General features: G+C 43.1%; 1 protein-coding gene across 1 annotated transcript in view; it reads right to left on the reverse strand.

Moving 5' to 3' along the window:
- Positions 1-8: 8 nt before the first annotated feature.
- The window catches only part of ric1 (RIC1 homolog, RAB6A GEF complex partner 1), a 39,806-nt gene continuing 24,066 nt past the window's right edge, over positions 9-15,748 (reverse strand). Inside the window, exons 5-27 of the mRNA XM_053340348.1 lie at positions 13,799-13,944; positions 13,382-13,518; positions 12,310-12,401; positions 11,626-11,714; positions 10,360-10,504; positions 10,215-10,263; positions 9,582-9,773; positions 9,275-9,487; positions 9,067-9,105; positions 8,403-8,513; positions 7,966-8,055; positions 7,699-7,859; positions 6,930-7,068; positions 6,711-6,827; positions 6,062-6,469; positions 5,507-5,818; positions 5,204-5,362; positions 4,873-5,009; positions 4,477-4,757; positions 4,171-4,383; positions 3,841-4,018; positions 3,504-3,692; positions 9-3,356 (exon numbers count right to left, since the gene is read on the reverse strand). Coding sequence (XP_053196323.1) covers positions 3,041-3,356; positions 3,504-3,692; positions 3,841-4,018; positions 4,171-4,383; positions 4,477-4,757; positions 4,873-5,009; positions 5,204-5,362; positions 5,507-5,818; positions 6,062-6,469; positions 6,711-6,827; positions 6,930-7,068; positions 7,699-7,859; positions 7,966-8,055; positions 8,403-8,513; positions 9,067-9,105; positions 9,275-9,487; positions 9,582-9,773; positions 10,215-10,263; positions 10,360-10,504; positions 11,626-11,714; positions 12,310-12,401; positions 13,382-13,518; positions 13,799-13,944 — 3,913 coding nt within the window. The 3' untranslated portion in view covers positions 9-3,040. The remainder of the gene's footprint in view (positions 3,357-3,503; positions 3,693-3,840; positions 4,019-4,170; positions 4,384-4,476; positions 4,758-4,872; positions 5,010-5,203; positions 5,363-5,506; positions 5,819-6,061; positions 6,470-6,710; positions 6,828-6,929; positions 7,069-7,698; positions 7,860-7,965; positions 8,056-8,402; positions 8,514-9,066; positions 9,106-9,274; positions 9,488-9,581; positions 9,774-10,214; positions 10,264-10,359; positions 10,505-11,625; positions 11,715-12,309; positions 12,402-13,381; positions 13,519-13,798; positions 13,945-15,748) is intronic.

The following is a 15,748-nucleotide window of genomic DNA, read 5'->3' on the forward strand; positions in this document are numbered from 1 at the left end:
AGGGAGGGTTTTTGTGTGTGTGAGGTTTTGTTCCCTCTGCATAATGACTCGCGCTCAATTGAAGCAACCGGTTAAAACAGAAGGCCTCTGGACGTTAAAGTCTTTGGTTCATCAAGTTACCGTTTTCAAGTAAAGCTTACAGCACAGCAGCGTAGTGTAGCTGTAGGCTTGTTCAGAGTGGAGACTGAGGGTGTGACAGACAGGATTCATGTTGAGTGACAACAGGACATTAGAGTCAACAACACTGCAGTCATTTTACCCTTTTTGTTAGTACTCTAACAATAAAGGCAAGTTATAAAAACAGAATTGAAGTTTTTAATGGCTAAGGCTGTCAATTATCAGTTGTTTTTCCCTCACAGTAAATAAATCTCACGTACAGAACCAAACCAACATCCTACTTATAAGAATTGTCTGTATGAAAAGCTGAGAGACTGTAATCAGACTGTAATCCTCTGTCCGTTGTTGTCCAAAAACTAGTGATAACATGTCAATGAGCTGTACTGGGCGACATGTTTCTTCACCATGAAAGCAACCACTACTGTAGTTTGTTTAGAAACAGCGATAAGAGTTTCAGTCTCAGGAGAGTAGTACGACAGAGGCCGCGGACAAGTCAAGGGGGGTTGTGATGTGGAGCACAACAAACTGGCAAAGCTCTGTAAACTGACACAGTGGCATCTGTCACACAAAGAACTACTCTCAAGATTAAAAACCTTATCACTTATTAGTCTTTGGAGCTGTAGCCACTGCCTTCAGGGTGAATGAAGATGTCACTCAGTGCAGCAGTGTGGCTTATTGATATGTTTTTAATAGTTACGGAGATCTACGGTTCAGAGGATACACACAAACACACTATACTTTCTAGTAGGATGAGTTCAATGTTGGTTTGGTTCTGCCCATGAGATTTGTTGTCAGTGAGAAATATAGAAAGAATATTGCCAGCCTTTTCCTTTTAACTGATACCAAACCCGACTCATCTTGCCAGACAAGAGAGCGAAACAAATCCGTAAAATATCATTTGATCTGTTGTGAAAAGTAGAAGTGAACAGATGGGGGACGAAACAGAAAAAGAAAAGTAGTGAACACAAAAGAATAAAGCTGAGTAACATTTCAATACATTGCACAATATAATACTGACATATCCATGATAAACCTTTAGTGCTTGCGGTAGAGAGCCAATATATACGACGGGTTTGTGATCAGTCATTAAAAAAAACCCCCCAAAAAAACCAAGCACATCTCCAGGTATCAATTCAGCAATTATAACTCTGCTAAAACGCCAATAAATAATAGTAATAATGAGGACTACTACAATAAAACTCAATTCCATGTGATGGAAGTCACCACACATGCTGTATCAACATGTTTTCAGGAATCCACACAGGAGCACAAAAGTGCACGTGTGTCGTGGCGGAGTCGGTTATCATTGTCTCGAGCATGTCAGCGATGGGATATGCACGTTGTTGGACCCTCAGAGTATAATAATAGTGGGACTGGACGAAATATGAGTCCTTATCAGATATTTGGGGTCCATTACACATGAAAAAAAAAGGATACTGATGTTCACTGTTAACACTACTGAAGCGGGAATCAAATGATGTTCTCGCAACGAGGGATAGGTACAAAATCTACAGAGTCGGATGGCTTTAATAACAATATCCATGATCTGCCTCACTAATGATAGGACACACACTTGCAGTCTCTCATACAAACACTAATGTGTGTTTAAAAGCTGGATAAAGCATCATATGATTTGGTTTTTATAGCGTCTGTTTTGCCCAGGCCATTCACTGCACTGCAGCCTGAAATCTGGCCAGTTCAGCAGCAATCTGCTTTGTTTGTCATCTAAAATCTGGGCCCCACCTGAAGGAGAGCAGCTGATTTTGGCTCAGACACTTTTAGGACCTGGACCTCTGCAAGGTCGGGGCGTTGTTACAACCTCATCTGGTGCATGAAAAATACATAAACGCAGGTACTGATCAGTGGTAAGAAACTAGTCTGCACTCGCAATAGTGGATTTTTCTCAGAGATCATTTTCTTAGAAATCTTAAGGTCGTCACTTCTCAAGAATTACACAGAATTCATACCATGACTGCTTTTTACAGGAAGGGACAAAGGTGTGATCAATAGAAAAATAATGTCATCTTGTTGTACACTGTTACATTATTGAAAAAGGTATCACAAAATATTTTAAAATCATATGAGGTATGAAAGTATGAAACACCCCTTGTGCACACAAACATAACTGCACACTTAACTGTAGGCTCAGATACACTTCAGTGCATCTTGTGAATGGTTCACGACTAGAGCTTTGTTCTACATTATCCTCAGCAACGTAGCATGATGATCAAATACACAGGGTTTCTTTTTTTTATCTTTGAAGTGATCTTTGCACTGCTTGCATTAACCAAAAAGGAAACAATGGAGCTTTTTGTCTGGACTGTGGGGGGGGAAACATTTCAAAGTCTCCAGTTGCACTTAAATAAGTGCCAAACAAAAGTTGCACACAAAACATCTGTCTTGGAATAGGAAGCCTGTACTTTCCTGTGCTGGTTTACAGCTTCTGAACACCACCAAGCACGTGGAAACACACACACTCACACAGGTGACCTTTTTTTTTTCTAACAGCACATTTTGGGAGAAATAAGCCTGCTAGAAAGGAGCTGTCAGACTTTCTCTTGTTGTGCTGTCATGTCTTTGTGCCAGCTGGTCTGTCTGTCACTCAGTATCCACAGGGGCTCCAATCAACACAGAGGGCAAATCTGAAGAGTGGGTAATACTGACTGAAACAAGAACCTGCAGGAGAGGTACTTTCTACACACACACACACACACACACACACACACACACACACACACACACACACACACACACACACACACACACACACACACACACACACACACACACACACACACACACACACACACACACACACACACACACAAAGTCTATTTCCAGTCAGCAACTGCTGCTGCTTCCTCCTCCCTTTCTCACGCGGGCACAAAGCTCACAGGTTAGAGTCCAGACGAGGTTCCTGAGTTCAAGACAAGGTGCAGTCATAGGCTCCCTCCTCGTCTCCCTGCTCCTCTGTCTGCTCAGGAGGACAGTCCTCAGAGGGGGGTCTCGGAAAACCTCCGGCGGGTTCCTGGGAGGGTAGGGCCATGCCCAGTGGAGCTGCTGCTCCCCTGCTGTCCTCAGGACGTGGTAAAGTGGCGCCTCCCAGCCCCTCAGAGCCGCTGAGTTTGGAGCTCTGGCTGGCGGGCTGGAAGGCCTCGGGCTGCACCTGCTCAGCCACTGAATCCATCAGCTGCTGTAGGTGCGGCTGGATCAGGTTGAGAAATGGTTTGTATCCCAGGCTGGAGAAACATGACAGAGATATAGGTTTTCATAACAATACAGGGTGTGAGTCCTTCATCTTTATTACACTGAAACCATTCACAATATTATGAAGCTTAAACAGGAGAAATGAACACACATCTGGACAGGTCACATGCTATACCCACCAGTCAGTAGAGGCCCACGTGTCAACAGCCAACAAGCCGTTTCGGACACTCTGCACAGTTTCTGCGGGGACCTCGGGGCTGTCCAGGAAGCTGATGACCTGCTTGATGACATTGGCATCCCGCAGTATCAAACCAATCACAACACACCACTCCAGACAACCCGCCTCCATGAACACGTGGAGGAGATACCTGTAAGTCACATAAGGCACAGCTGTCAATCACTGGCTTCGCACTCATACATTCATCATGACATTATGACAAACTGTAATAATGTAACAAGTTTCTTATCACTTGTGACATTGTAACCCAGAGGTGATGTTTGGTGATGGCATCTTACCTGAGCTGCACCTGCGACTTGTGCGGGCCTTTGTTGGCAAGCTCCATGGAGATGTGCTCCAGCTCGGCCTGGCTGAGACTCAGAGTCGAGGAGTTCTCATCAACCATCGTCCAATCACCATCCACCACTGAGCTGGTCTCTGTTAAGTCTGTAGCTGAGCCAATACTGTACTCCTCCACTAGAGGGAGCAGACATGGAAGGGTTGTGGGAAAAAAAAGCTGGTGAGCATTTCACACTGACTAAAATAACAACACAAGTCGAGAGGGATAAAAGATAGATCACATTTGTGACTGAACATAAGACAGGGATCAGCTGTTCAGGTCTAATTACCTTTGTTGGTGAGCAGTGACAGGAAAGCGTCATGTGTCTGTGGTGAGTGTTGGTTGGAGTGAGCAGACGAGGCTGTATCCATGTCTTTGGTCCTCTCCCCGATCCCGTCCAGCCAGGTGTGGTTGCTGGGAGCAGCCTGAGGGGGCGCTGTGTCCATGTCACTGTTCAGCAAGCTGTCAGCTGACTGCGACTTCAACAGCCGTGTGCTCAGAACTTAAAACAAAAACAACAGACAGTGTGATCTGATGGACATAAAGCCGAAAAATGGCTCCTTAGCATTTTCCAGATGGATTCTGACTCACTCACCTGTGCGACACCGTCCGTTCTTCAGCGGTGAGCTGAGGCTTCCCACGGGGATAACAGGGAATGGCCAGAGAAAATCCTTGTGGAGTCTCTTTAACGCCAAAACAAAATCATCAACGCGGGCCACGCGGTTTCGTTCACGACACAACCAGCCGATGAGCTCGAAGCCCAGCTGTGCTGAGAAACACCCCAGGTCACGAAGGCGTACCTGCTCCAGGAGGTGGCGGGCATGGCGCCAGAGCATCATATCAATATACATGTTCTCTGCACACTCCACATCCCGACTGGAAGGGATAAACACAGGAAAGAGGAAAGAAAATGTGAAAACATTTAGATGTGATAGAGAACATCACTCACAATCTATGGTTTGCGTGTGTGTGTGTGTGTGTGTGTCCATACCCTTTAGCAGAAGGTCCAGTGGGCATACTGAAGGTCTTCTGCAGGTTGAACTTGCCCGTAGTGATGGAGTCAGCCGACTGAGACAAGCTGATGCTGCGATTTCTGAAGAACTCAAAACCCCCACTTGAGCTGGGTTCCTACACACAGAGACACAGTCAGTGAGCTCATGCTTAAACAAAGGTTTACTCTATGTTGTGTGTAAGACTTCCAGTCAGATTGTTGAAACAGGACTTAGCTATATAAATAATTTAGGCTTTTCAAGCAAGAGTCAAAGAAAAGTGGTGAGCAACAGAAAAAGGAATGTGTACTGAAACAGTGTGAATCTCCTCACCTGTGTGGTGGGAGTTGGGGGCGGGGTCTCCATCTCTCCAGAGCCGATGGCTTTGAGGAATCGGATCATGTGTCGGCAGAGGTCCCACTTGCCCTCCTCAAGCGCCGTGTTGAAGAGCAGTGTGGCGTGCTGTCTGCTCACTGCTGGAACCTCCATGTTCTTTACATGAAGGGAGGGAATGGGAGAAGAGACAGAAAGGTGGAGCATTTTATGTCATGACATCTAAAAGGCTAAAAAAAAGGGTGATATTTGCTGCATTATGCTATGAAAAGCAATGCACATGTAGTGTGTGTTTGTCACTACCTGCAGTATAATCAGATAGGAGGCTGCTGTGTCCAGATCTCGAGCCATGAGACACCCCTCGAACAGATCCTTGGGGTTCCCCACAGCAGCGAACAGGTAGTTCCACAAGGCGTACTCTGTCTTCCGGGCGCAGTGGACGATGGTCTGGAGAAAGAGGGGGAACTCGGTGATAAACTTGGCCACGGTGGGCAACAGAGGGTCAGGGATGGGCTCTCTCGATGTTGCCTCTTCTTCCAGCACCACATGCACCATCAGCTCCATGACGTGGGGGAAATAGGGAAGGGAAGCACACGACTGAGCCAGCATCAAAGCCTGCAGGAGAGAGAACATTAAGAGAAGAAATAACTCAGTTTGTGTATTTTGTGGGTGTGCAAACAGAAACTCACAATGTGATTGTGACACGGAGCAGTTTGTATTTCCACTTGCCTGGTTCACTAAATGCAAACATGGAGACTGTGTGTGTGTGTGTGTGTGTGTGTGTGTGTGTGTGTGTGTGTGTGTGTGTGTGTGCGCGCGCATGTGAGCAAAGTGTGTTAAACAGGAAAATTGACATACCTGTTCACCCAGGTTGCGAACCAGCAGCTGCCTCAGAATGTGGTGGAGGTAGATCTGGGAGGTTCTCTCTACGGTGCAGAAGGGGAACAGCGCCTCCAGCGGCTCTGAGGAACCCTGCAGCCCGTCATACAGCACAGTCTCATTGCTCGCCCCCAGTACCAGGGCATCCTCAAACAGCACAGCCAGCGGGTAGATGTTGATGTGGAAGGGCAGCATGATGCGCCTGGAGAGGAAGGAGTGAGGCTTGCGGTGGTCTCGGGGGAACAGCGGCAGCCAGACTTTCATGCCCGCCTCACCGCAGGACAACCACAGGGCCTCCAGTAGGTGGCGTTTCTTCCTGTTGGAGCGACATGTGGTCCACACATTCTCCACGCACTGGGCCAGCACTACCGGAGGACAAAATGGTAGCTAGACCAGAAAGAATATATAGTTATAGGGATTTATTACTAAAAGCAAACACCATCCACTTAACATGTTGCTTTAGTCGTTTGTTAGTTGTAGAGGACTTCCTTTAAAGATTGTACTTAACTAACACTATCGTACTGTGTAACTGATCTCTGGTTAAGTTTGTGACATAGTTTCTCAATACAGGTGAAACTGGCCGAAAAAGTTGGGGCACTGAAAATCCAGCTGAGGTGTTTTAACTCACCTGTTTCTTATTGTTGGCGGGCGTCTCCTTCTCTCGTACCTGCGGCCCCGAACGGTCCCTGTGTAGCATGATCAACTGGCCAGCCAGATTCAACATGATGCTCTCTGCCATGCAGGCCTGAGATGGACAAACACATGTAAGAACAAGGATTCTCTCTTCTACGTCTATTTATAATTCACTGTGTGTGTGTGTGTGTGTGTGTGTGTGTGTGTGTGTTACCTGCTGCGGGGCTTTCAATGTGATGCCAGTCTCTGTGCGCACAGACGTGAGTGTGACAGACACCACTAGGGCAGGGTGTGGGATGTAGCGAGACATCGACACTTCCTGCAGCAACTCCACGCTGGCTGTCGGGTTTGGACTGAAATGTCAAATACAGGAACACATATTATAAGACTTCATAGTAAAAACACTAATACACGGGAATGATACTAAGACACGGAATCTGAAGTGTTTGGAAAAGCTGTTAGTATGAGAGGTAACAACATGTGAATATCAACAAGAAACATTTTCTTTTAAACTCTTTAAATAGTTCAGCATCAGTGTTAAGACTGCACTCAAATATTTTGTTCAGGTCGATGCCTGGTTTAAATTTAACCAATGTACCCGAGTGAAAAGTCACTGAAAAACAATTCAAACTCACAACAGATATTGAGGAAAGCACAAGTCATTTAGATGTTGCCAAAGTTTGAAAGTTTTGAGGCCAGTGGTTTATTACAAACACGGAGTAGACCCAGCCAGACATAAAGCTGAGGCCATTTCTGTCATGTGATGGGTATTAAGTGAATAGTTTTTACTCGAAGCCTCTTTTCCTGGGGGAAAATGTGGCTGAGTAACATTATTACTTAACACTATTATGACAACTGGTGCCAGGGATTTCCCTGGTGCAAGACTGTGTGAAAGAAACGGCAAGGTGGAGTAAAAGTCTAGACAAGAGATTTATGACTATACAACCAACTGCAAGTATAATGTGTGTGCAGAATCAGCCCACCTGTCATTCCGCCTCTCTATACTATAGAGACAGATGGAACAGTCAGCTCTGAACAAGATGACCATGTCTCTGAAGACGTTGAGCAGCAGAGTGTCTGAGTGCAGCTTTGTGACCGAGGCAAAGGCGTTGTCCAGGTTGGATGATCGTTGATAGAGTCTCAACTAAGTGTTAGAAAAGGGACAACAGAGAGAAACGTCATAATGAGACAGCATGAAATACAGAGATGTAAGAGGAAGAATCATGGCGTAGTTGGTGCTTCAGTCTCACCTGCTCTTGCTGGTCTATAAAATTGTAACAGGCCACCACCACAAAGTCTTTCCACCAAGCCAGACCGCCCGTTACTGTCATGTTCTGCTCCTGCAGGGATGAGACGAGACATGCAAACACAGACAGTTATCCATATGTAACTTGAGCTACACATTCAAGACATTTAATTTGTGTGCTGAAGGTTTATTTGATTTTTCCTAAATGCTTTTATGTGTGCTGCTGCAAATAAGGTAATAACATGAAGTGCATGAAATATGTAGATTGGCGTGGAAATTTAAGTATTTGCCAGTTATTCATGTCAAGCAATGATAATTACGTGTGCTGAACTAATATAACTGTGGTACTGCGTTCCCATCACCAGTTGTTTCACTGGTAGTTCAGCCGTTCAGAGATGGTTACATTTAGATTTCTGTCCTACAGTCTACAGTGTCACATACCTGAGTGATATTTCCAAACAGTTTCCATTTCCTCGTGAATAAAGAGTAGTGTGCCAAGCCCCGCCTCCCTGCGACAGCCATGCACTGGCCTTCTGTGTTTATGGCTGCAAACTGCACACAGTAACAGTATAAGATCAAGTGCTGACACTGAATACAAATACTCACAATCAGGAAAACTCACACAAAGCTAAACACAGGGTTAACAATTTTATAGACACAGTCAACGGTTTACTAACATATTCACACAGTCATGTTTGTTTGTTTTGTGCATTATCACTTATTATGGGCTTTAAACGCCAAAAACCTACTACAAGTTCTCCAAGAAGACGAAGAAAACACACACACACACACACACACACACACACACACACACACACGTACACACACCATAATTCTCTGTGGTTTCACTTTATAAACACAACTACGTGAATTCAGGAATCTTGCAGCTTTTACAGTCTGAGCACACACGTGTCCTGGGTGACCAGTTTTAACCAGTTTGTGCTACCAGATGTGCTCATATCCCACACATGACATCACTAAGTCAACAAGTTCAGTATTCATGGGAGAGAATTTAGAATGCAAACGTCTGTGACTTTAATCTTTTCTCACGCTTGACACAGTGAGCCAGGATGCTAAATTACAAACACATATTTTCATCACTTACCCTTATAGGCCAGTTGCTCTCTAGGTATGTGCTGTGAATCTAGATGGGAAAAAAATACAGGAAATACAATATAAATAAATTAAAGGGTCTATGTTGCTGATTCAAGAATGTCGATAGTTTGAACATGTGCACCCTAAGAAATATTTCAAAACTCTGTCATTTTTGCATAAATCCTAACCTATCCAGGTGTGTTACTGTGCATACTGACCTGGACCACGTGCCAGTGCTTGTGTCCAAGTAAAGTGCTGAGTCCCTGAGAGAGAGAGGATTCGGGGTTGGGGGGATGGTGCAGTGGGCTGCTGTCGTGTGGGTGCAAGTGTGTGTGTGCGTGTGTGTCAGAGGTGTTGTGGACCTGTGTGGGGTCGCCACAGGTCAAATAGAGGCGGTCTTCACCGTGAAGTAACACCTGCTCCTGGTTACTCTGTACAGCAGAGAGAGAAGCAAACAGAGCATGAATGTTTAATGTATGTGTACACAAAACTGACTGTGCTGTGAGTTTCCATCCGTCTTCTCACCGTGCAGGGGTTCACTGTGAGAGCACTCTTGATGAAGTGGAATTGCAGTATGCCGGCCTGCTGGGAGGACTGAGGAGGTGGCACCATCTCTACCTCCTCCCCCTCCTCCTTCTCCTCTTGCTGCTCCTCCTGCGTCCTCCTCTCCTGTTTGTTAGGGATCACCCACAGATGGTAACCCTCTGCTCCCCAGCTCTGGAAAGAGAGTGCAAGTTTCAGTATGCAACAAACATACATTTAACATGTGATGGGTAAGCTTTGAAAAAAATGTATTAAAATATACACAATAAAACGTGTAATGAATAAATAACTCAAAGTATCAGCAATACATGTGTAAGTTGTATAATTGTCATTATTCTAATTGAAACAGATGTAATTAACTAATGCTGGTGATTAATTTCCATTAATCCCTGTCATGGGAAACATTAACAAATCAAACACTTTTGCTTTTAACTCCGCCATCTTATTTGCAGTCATTGTCACAATGATCTCTGTAGTGTTAAATCTAAAATGTGATGTACATATGAGGATTTTTATGGTTATATTTTTTAATTAAATTACAGGATGAAAGAAAAAAACATGGCAGCTGCTAAACACATGACTTTAACCAGGAAAGTTTAAAAAAAAAGCACCAACCATAGAGCTGATTTTAATGGGATCCTTCTTGGTACCATCAGAACGATATCTGTGGGGAGCACAAAGCAGGAGGTTCATATACACATGTGCATTAAATCAGGAGTGAAGTGTGTACGATTATGTGTGTGTGAGTGTGTTCACCCACGCAAAATCCTCTCCCAGAGTGCAGATTAGGTGAGCTCCAAAGACACTCCACAGCGACAGGCCTCCACACTCCCATGTAACCATGGCAACGCTGTAGTCAGGTGACCAGCAGATGAGCTTGACTGGGCCTGTCTTGTTGTAGGTGTCTTGAAAAGGGAATTTAGAGAAGTTAATGTTGCACTGTTTAAGTACTGAATTAACTTGTTTGCACGTTGTGTGTGTGTAAATGTATTTCTTTATAGTCAACATAAAATATATTACATATTATATACTCTACTTTATTCCAAGTTTTAAATGATTGTTTATTCATTACAGCTCTTTTACAGCGGTGCCGTGGGTTCACATTCATACCAGCTAAAAAGATAACCAATATATAACAACCACAGCAACAATGATAAAATGTCAATGCAAATAACTAGTGGATTTATCTGGCAAGAGTTATATCCAGCAGTAAAAACTAATAAAATAATTAAAAAGTCAAATATCAACAAATAAATAACACATAACTGTGTAAACAGTGGAACACTTTGCACTGATTTAATGTTGTCTTTTTTATTGCTGGACCGAGCTGAATCATGTTTGGTCTTTTGTTTTCAAACTTAAACATGAGAAAAAGCTCTGATTAATGAAACCAAGTGAAGTATTGTTATTATCTGATACAACTTCCGTCATTGCATGATAACTACACAATAACCTGGATTTCTATATGAATTGTGGTTTTCTAGTGAATGACTTTCTGCTAAAACATTAGGCAAATTAGCTACTACAATTTATAGGGAATTCCCAATACCTGCATTCTGTATAGCATAATATGGTTTCTTAATTCACACAGGATATGTTTTGGGGCTAAGAGAAAGAAAAACTGGTCTGTTTTCTGTTGTAGAATTTGTGTTTTGTTGTAAAAGGTACTGAAATACAAAAAAATCCTGTGTACAACTTTGATGTATGTCCACGTGTGTCTGAAACTATGCCAGGTGTCCTTATCTTTATCGCACAGACAGTGACACATTTCTTTCGAGTGATGAGGATCTTATATGGCTGTTCCCCCACTGGGGGGAGCTATGGCTTTAGATCCTATCATAGGACTGCTCAAACAGATGTGAACTACAGGGAGACACAGGCATGTGCACTCAAGAGACAGACAGCTGAAAGAATGCAAGTTATCTCAAAGAGGAATTTGTGTAGGGATATGACACACACAGAAAAAGAGAGGACGAAAACGGAGGGGAGGGGGGGGGGGGAGAAAATGAGAGATTGTGGGTGATACCTGGGTAGTGTTTTGGGGTGAGCTCCAGTTTGTGGGAGAGCTGCATGGATCCTGTCGTGGTGTCTATCATGTAGACCAGCACTGAGCCACTGTCATGAGAACAAATACATTTTTTGAGACCCAGAACTTGGGACACGATTATCACACAAACCAGTAATCAGAAACACTACTAAAAGGATCAGAATGAGGCTTCAGTGTAATCTGAATCTATGTCATCTATGATCACAGCTGATCTAAATCAGAGTAACAAGTACTTTTAAGTGTGTTTTGAAAGGTATATCGAAATAATATTCAAATGACTGAAATTATTTTCACCACACAGCATGGTATTGTGAGTGAGAAAGTTCAATGTCGGCTCTACTTTCTGTATGTCTTTCTGCATAAATACTCAAAGAACTCACACATTTCAATAAGACACAAAATCCACTCACAAAAGAAGAACAAGAAGGAGCAAAGAGGAAGAGAAAATCCTGCCAAGCTGGCAGATTGTCCAATCTGACAGGCATACACTAGGTAGCCTCTGCAAACACAAACTGACACATTCTCACACTGGACACACACCACATGGACAACAATAAATCCCTATAACACAGGAATGCAAACAAACACACCCGACATCTCTTCCCAGCACTGTGTTGTAAAAATACAGTCAGAGATAGCGAGGGGGGACACACAAACACGTACCTTGCACAGCCGAAAGCCATCAGTCTGTATTTGTTGTTGACGGCCACGCAGGTGCCATCAGTCACATCTGCTGCCCAGACGCCCTGCAGCTGCTGGACACACACAAACAAACACACTCACACACATCAGAAACCTTTATGAATTACAAATCACTGACTGTGTCTATGACAGGTCCTGTCACAAGTCAGCAGATGTGTTTAAACTCTGCTGTCAACTTGAAACAAATCACTAATATTTAACTTTGAAATGTTTTGATGAAGCCTATATGAAGCTCAACAACACAGATTATTAGAAGACAGCTTAGTCAGATCTGACATTTATATATCAGGATATTTTTATGTTGACTCCAGCACCAGATGTCTTAATTTCAAGAACAGAATTCCTTGCCAAATGTTTTGACAACAACGTGTTTATGTATCTTCTTGTCTTGTTAGAAATAAAAAGATTTCTTACTGATGGTCATAATTTTTAAAAATCCTGCCAAGATGAAAACGATAGCTTTTTATATAATATAGAAATCTGTTGACCTGAACAAGTTACATCATCAGCTTGGATATTTTTTCTCTGTGACTAATTCTGCTCTGTGGGAAAACTGATTGCTGGTGTTGGTATCATTAAATTAAACTTTTAAACCAGAAAGGACATCTACAGCATCACTGTATGTTCTTAACTCTACTTATTTATTATGTATAGTATTAGCCTTTAAATCTATTCCTTAACTGATACCTTCATTATTTTTTCACAAATCTACCCTGGAATATGGCTGAATGATAGACTCATAGATCATTCCATTGCAATTCAAAAGCCGAGTAAAATGTTTTATTGTGTGTTTTATTATGTATTTGTTGTTGTTGCTAAAATAGGTCTGCGGTGGTTCCCCTGTTATGTGGTCAGATGATGTCATATGCTGAAAGAGCAGGCTGTGTGCAAGTCTTGTTATGACAAATCAAAGGCTTTCATCAGCTTTTAAACATTATAGCTATTATACTTTTTTCATAAACTGTCTCTATATATCTGATCTTTAGAAAACTCTGTGTGTGTGTGTTTTCACATCAACAGTGGGTGGTCTTACATCTGCCGTGATGATGTTGCTGAGTGGTGTGATAAAGCCCAAGCGTCCGTCGCTCAGTACCACAGCGAAGCCGTCCAGGGTTACACAATACTCCATACAACGGATATGCACTCCCTCCAGGTCCAGAGAGGGACCACCTACACACACAGACACATTCAGAGGTTTGAAGCATCTAAAAGACTGAACCTGGAGCTGAAGTTAATGATAAGAATGTAAAAGCTAAACATGGCACTGGATCATGTGTGATTGTTGGAGATAATTCAACATTGAAATGCTTTTAAAATGGCCAAATTGTTCAAGTAATATTCAAATGATTTCTTATTAATTAATTAGTGAGTGATTTGCAGCTTCTGTTCATACTGTCAACCGGACTCTGTCTGCTCCTAGGTTAACCTATGTGCATGTGTCTTCCCTAACCTCGAGCAGACTGTAGGTCTAGTGAGAAGGGGATGGTAGTGAGGCAGATGGCCTTGCGTCCGTTGCTCCCCAGCCCATCCCAGTGCAGCACGTGGAGGTAGCCGTCTGCGGTGCACACCAGTAAGTCCTCCTGGAGGGACTGGAGACTGGTGGGAAGATGAAAAGACAGAGATATCAGCACTGAGAGGGAGGAGAGAGTAAAAGAAAACAGTCGGGGGCAGTAGGTAGGCTGGGCGGGGGCGCGATAACAAACGATGGAGTGTTCGAAAACAGTGGACTAGTCATCATCCAGCTGTACCCTCCGAGTGAAGCCCGAAACTTTTATTGGCCAGCTGTGATGAGGTCACATAGCTGCCATCGCCAAGTCTCATTGTCTTCTAATACAGAAGAGAACAAACAGCGGTGTGTTTGTGTGTGTAAAACTGTTTATTGTGCTCCGAAAAGTATGAGAGGTCTAAAGATGGCACGATGGGACAAAAAAGAAGAGAAGAGCAAGAGTCTTTAAGAAGAGAGGAGGAAGAAAAAAAAACAGGAAGTGTATGAGGACACTGGACTTTCACTGCGGGGGAGGAAACTTCTTTTGGTAGCTTCACAGCAGGAGATGCCCACTCATCTCCTGCACAATCAGGCTGCGACAGTGAAATGCCAGCAGAGTGCTCTCGTTCAGATGACTACCCTGTAATCTCTGTCAAATGAAGACAGCAGAGGAGATGTTACAGAGAACACGTTGAACTGAAGACACTGACAATATAAACAAAAAGATAGGAGAAAAAAAAGTCAAGCAGAAAACCAGTGGAGTGGCAGCTCTTGTCACTGAGCAAACAAAAATGTCAAGCTGGAGGATGTGTCGGTGATAATAGAGAAGGTAGGAAAAGAAACTACAAAAGAACAGAAGTGAGCAAAAACAAAGAAGCAGAAGACAATGGCTTGTTTTAACAGGCTCTTGTGTTGAATGAAGATAGCTTTATTTCTATACCAATCTTGTTATAATTTAGACACTAGGTTGTAGAAATGGAATAGCATTAACACAGATATTTATATTCATAATAAAGCCTCACAGTGCACACTTATATGTAGATACAATGCTGTGAGCTGTGTGTGTTTTAAAACAGGTGTAATGACAATACAGGTGCAGTGGAAGCACAATGATTAAGAGTAAACAAAGGATGAGGTTGAGGAGAGTGATCAATTTAAAAATACTTTGTCCAACTAAGGATCAATCTTGGAAATGGGTTGGTGCTCTCTCCCATGTTTCCTGTGTGTCTACTGCTGAATGGGGGTGTCAATGCCAAAAAGAATCTTTAAAAAAAAAAAAATCTTCCAAATTGTGCCCTCTCAGAAAAAAGTGAAAACTTGTGTGGATGACTTTGATGACTTTTATAGCATCCGAGTAAATATGTCCCGAAATCCCTGAAATTATGAGGCTGATTTGAATCAGCTCTGCTCTAGGCGATGCTGAACTTGGTCCAGCTAACAGTAAAATCAAAAGTGTTCCCTTCTGTCATCCTTTCCTTTCATCAAGCTGTGACTAAACCCTTCCACCCACTTCTATTCGTCTGTCCATCACTCTTCTCTTTCAGCACCCTCACTTGTCTGCGGATTCATGTTATTTCTCTCTGCCAGTGACAACTGACAGAGCTCCTCGCTGCACCTCAGCCGTCTCTCACTGCCAACGCTGACTTTGCGTGAGAGAAAGAAGATCATTTTTCAAGCCTTTTACTCTGAGCCAAATGCCCTTCACAGATATACAAGGAATTCAAGTATTCAATGTTTAAAAGGAGCTATATACCTTTAACAGCTATAACAGTGGTGACATTTCTTTTGATATTTCCTGGTGATACAAGCTTTAAAATATATAACTCAGTGTCAATGCGTACTGAATGGAAAGCTAGTATAAAGCAAGAAAACCATAGATTTTGTGTAGTTTTCAGTTTGATTGGAAATAAATTT

This window comes from Scomber japonicus, chromosome 19, assembly GCF_027409825.1.
Source record: "Scomber japonicus isolate fScoJap1 chromosome 19, fScoJap1.pri, whole genome shotgun sequence".
NCBI lineage: Eukaryota > Metazoa > Chordata > Actinopteri > Scombriformes > Scombridae > Scomber > Scomber japonicus.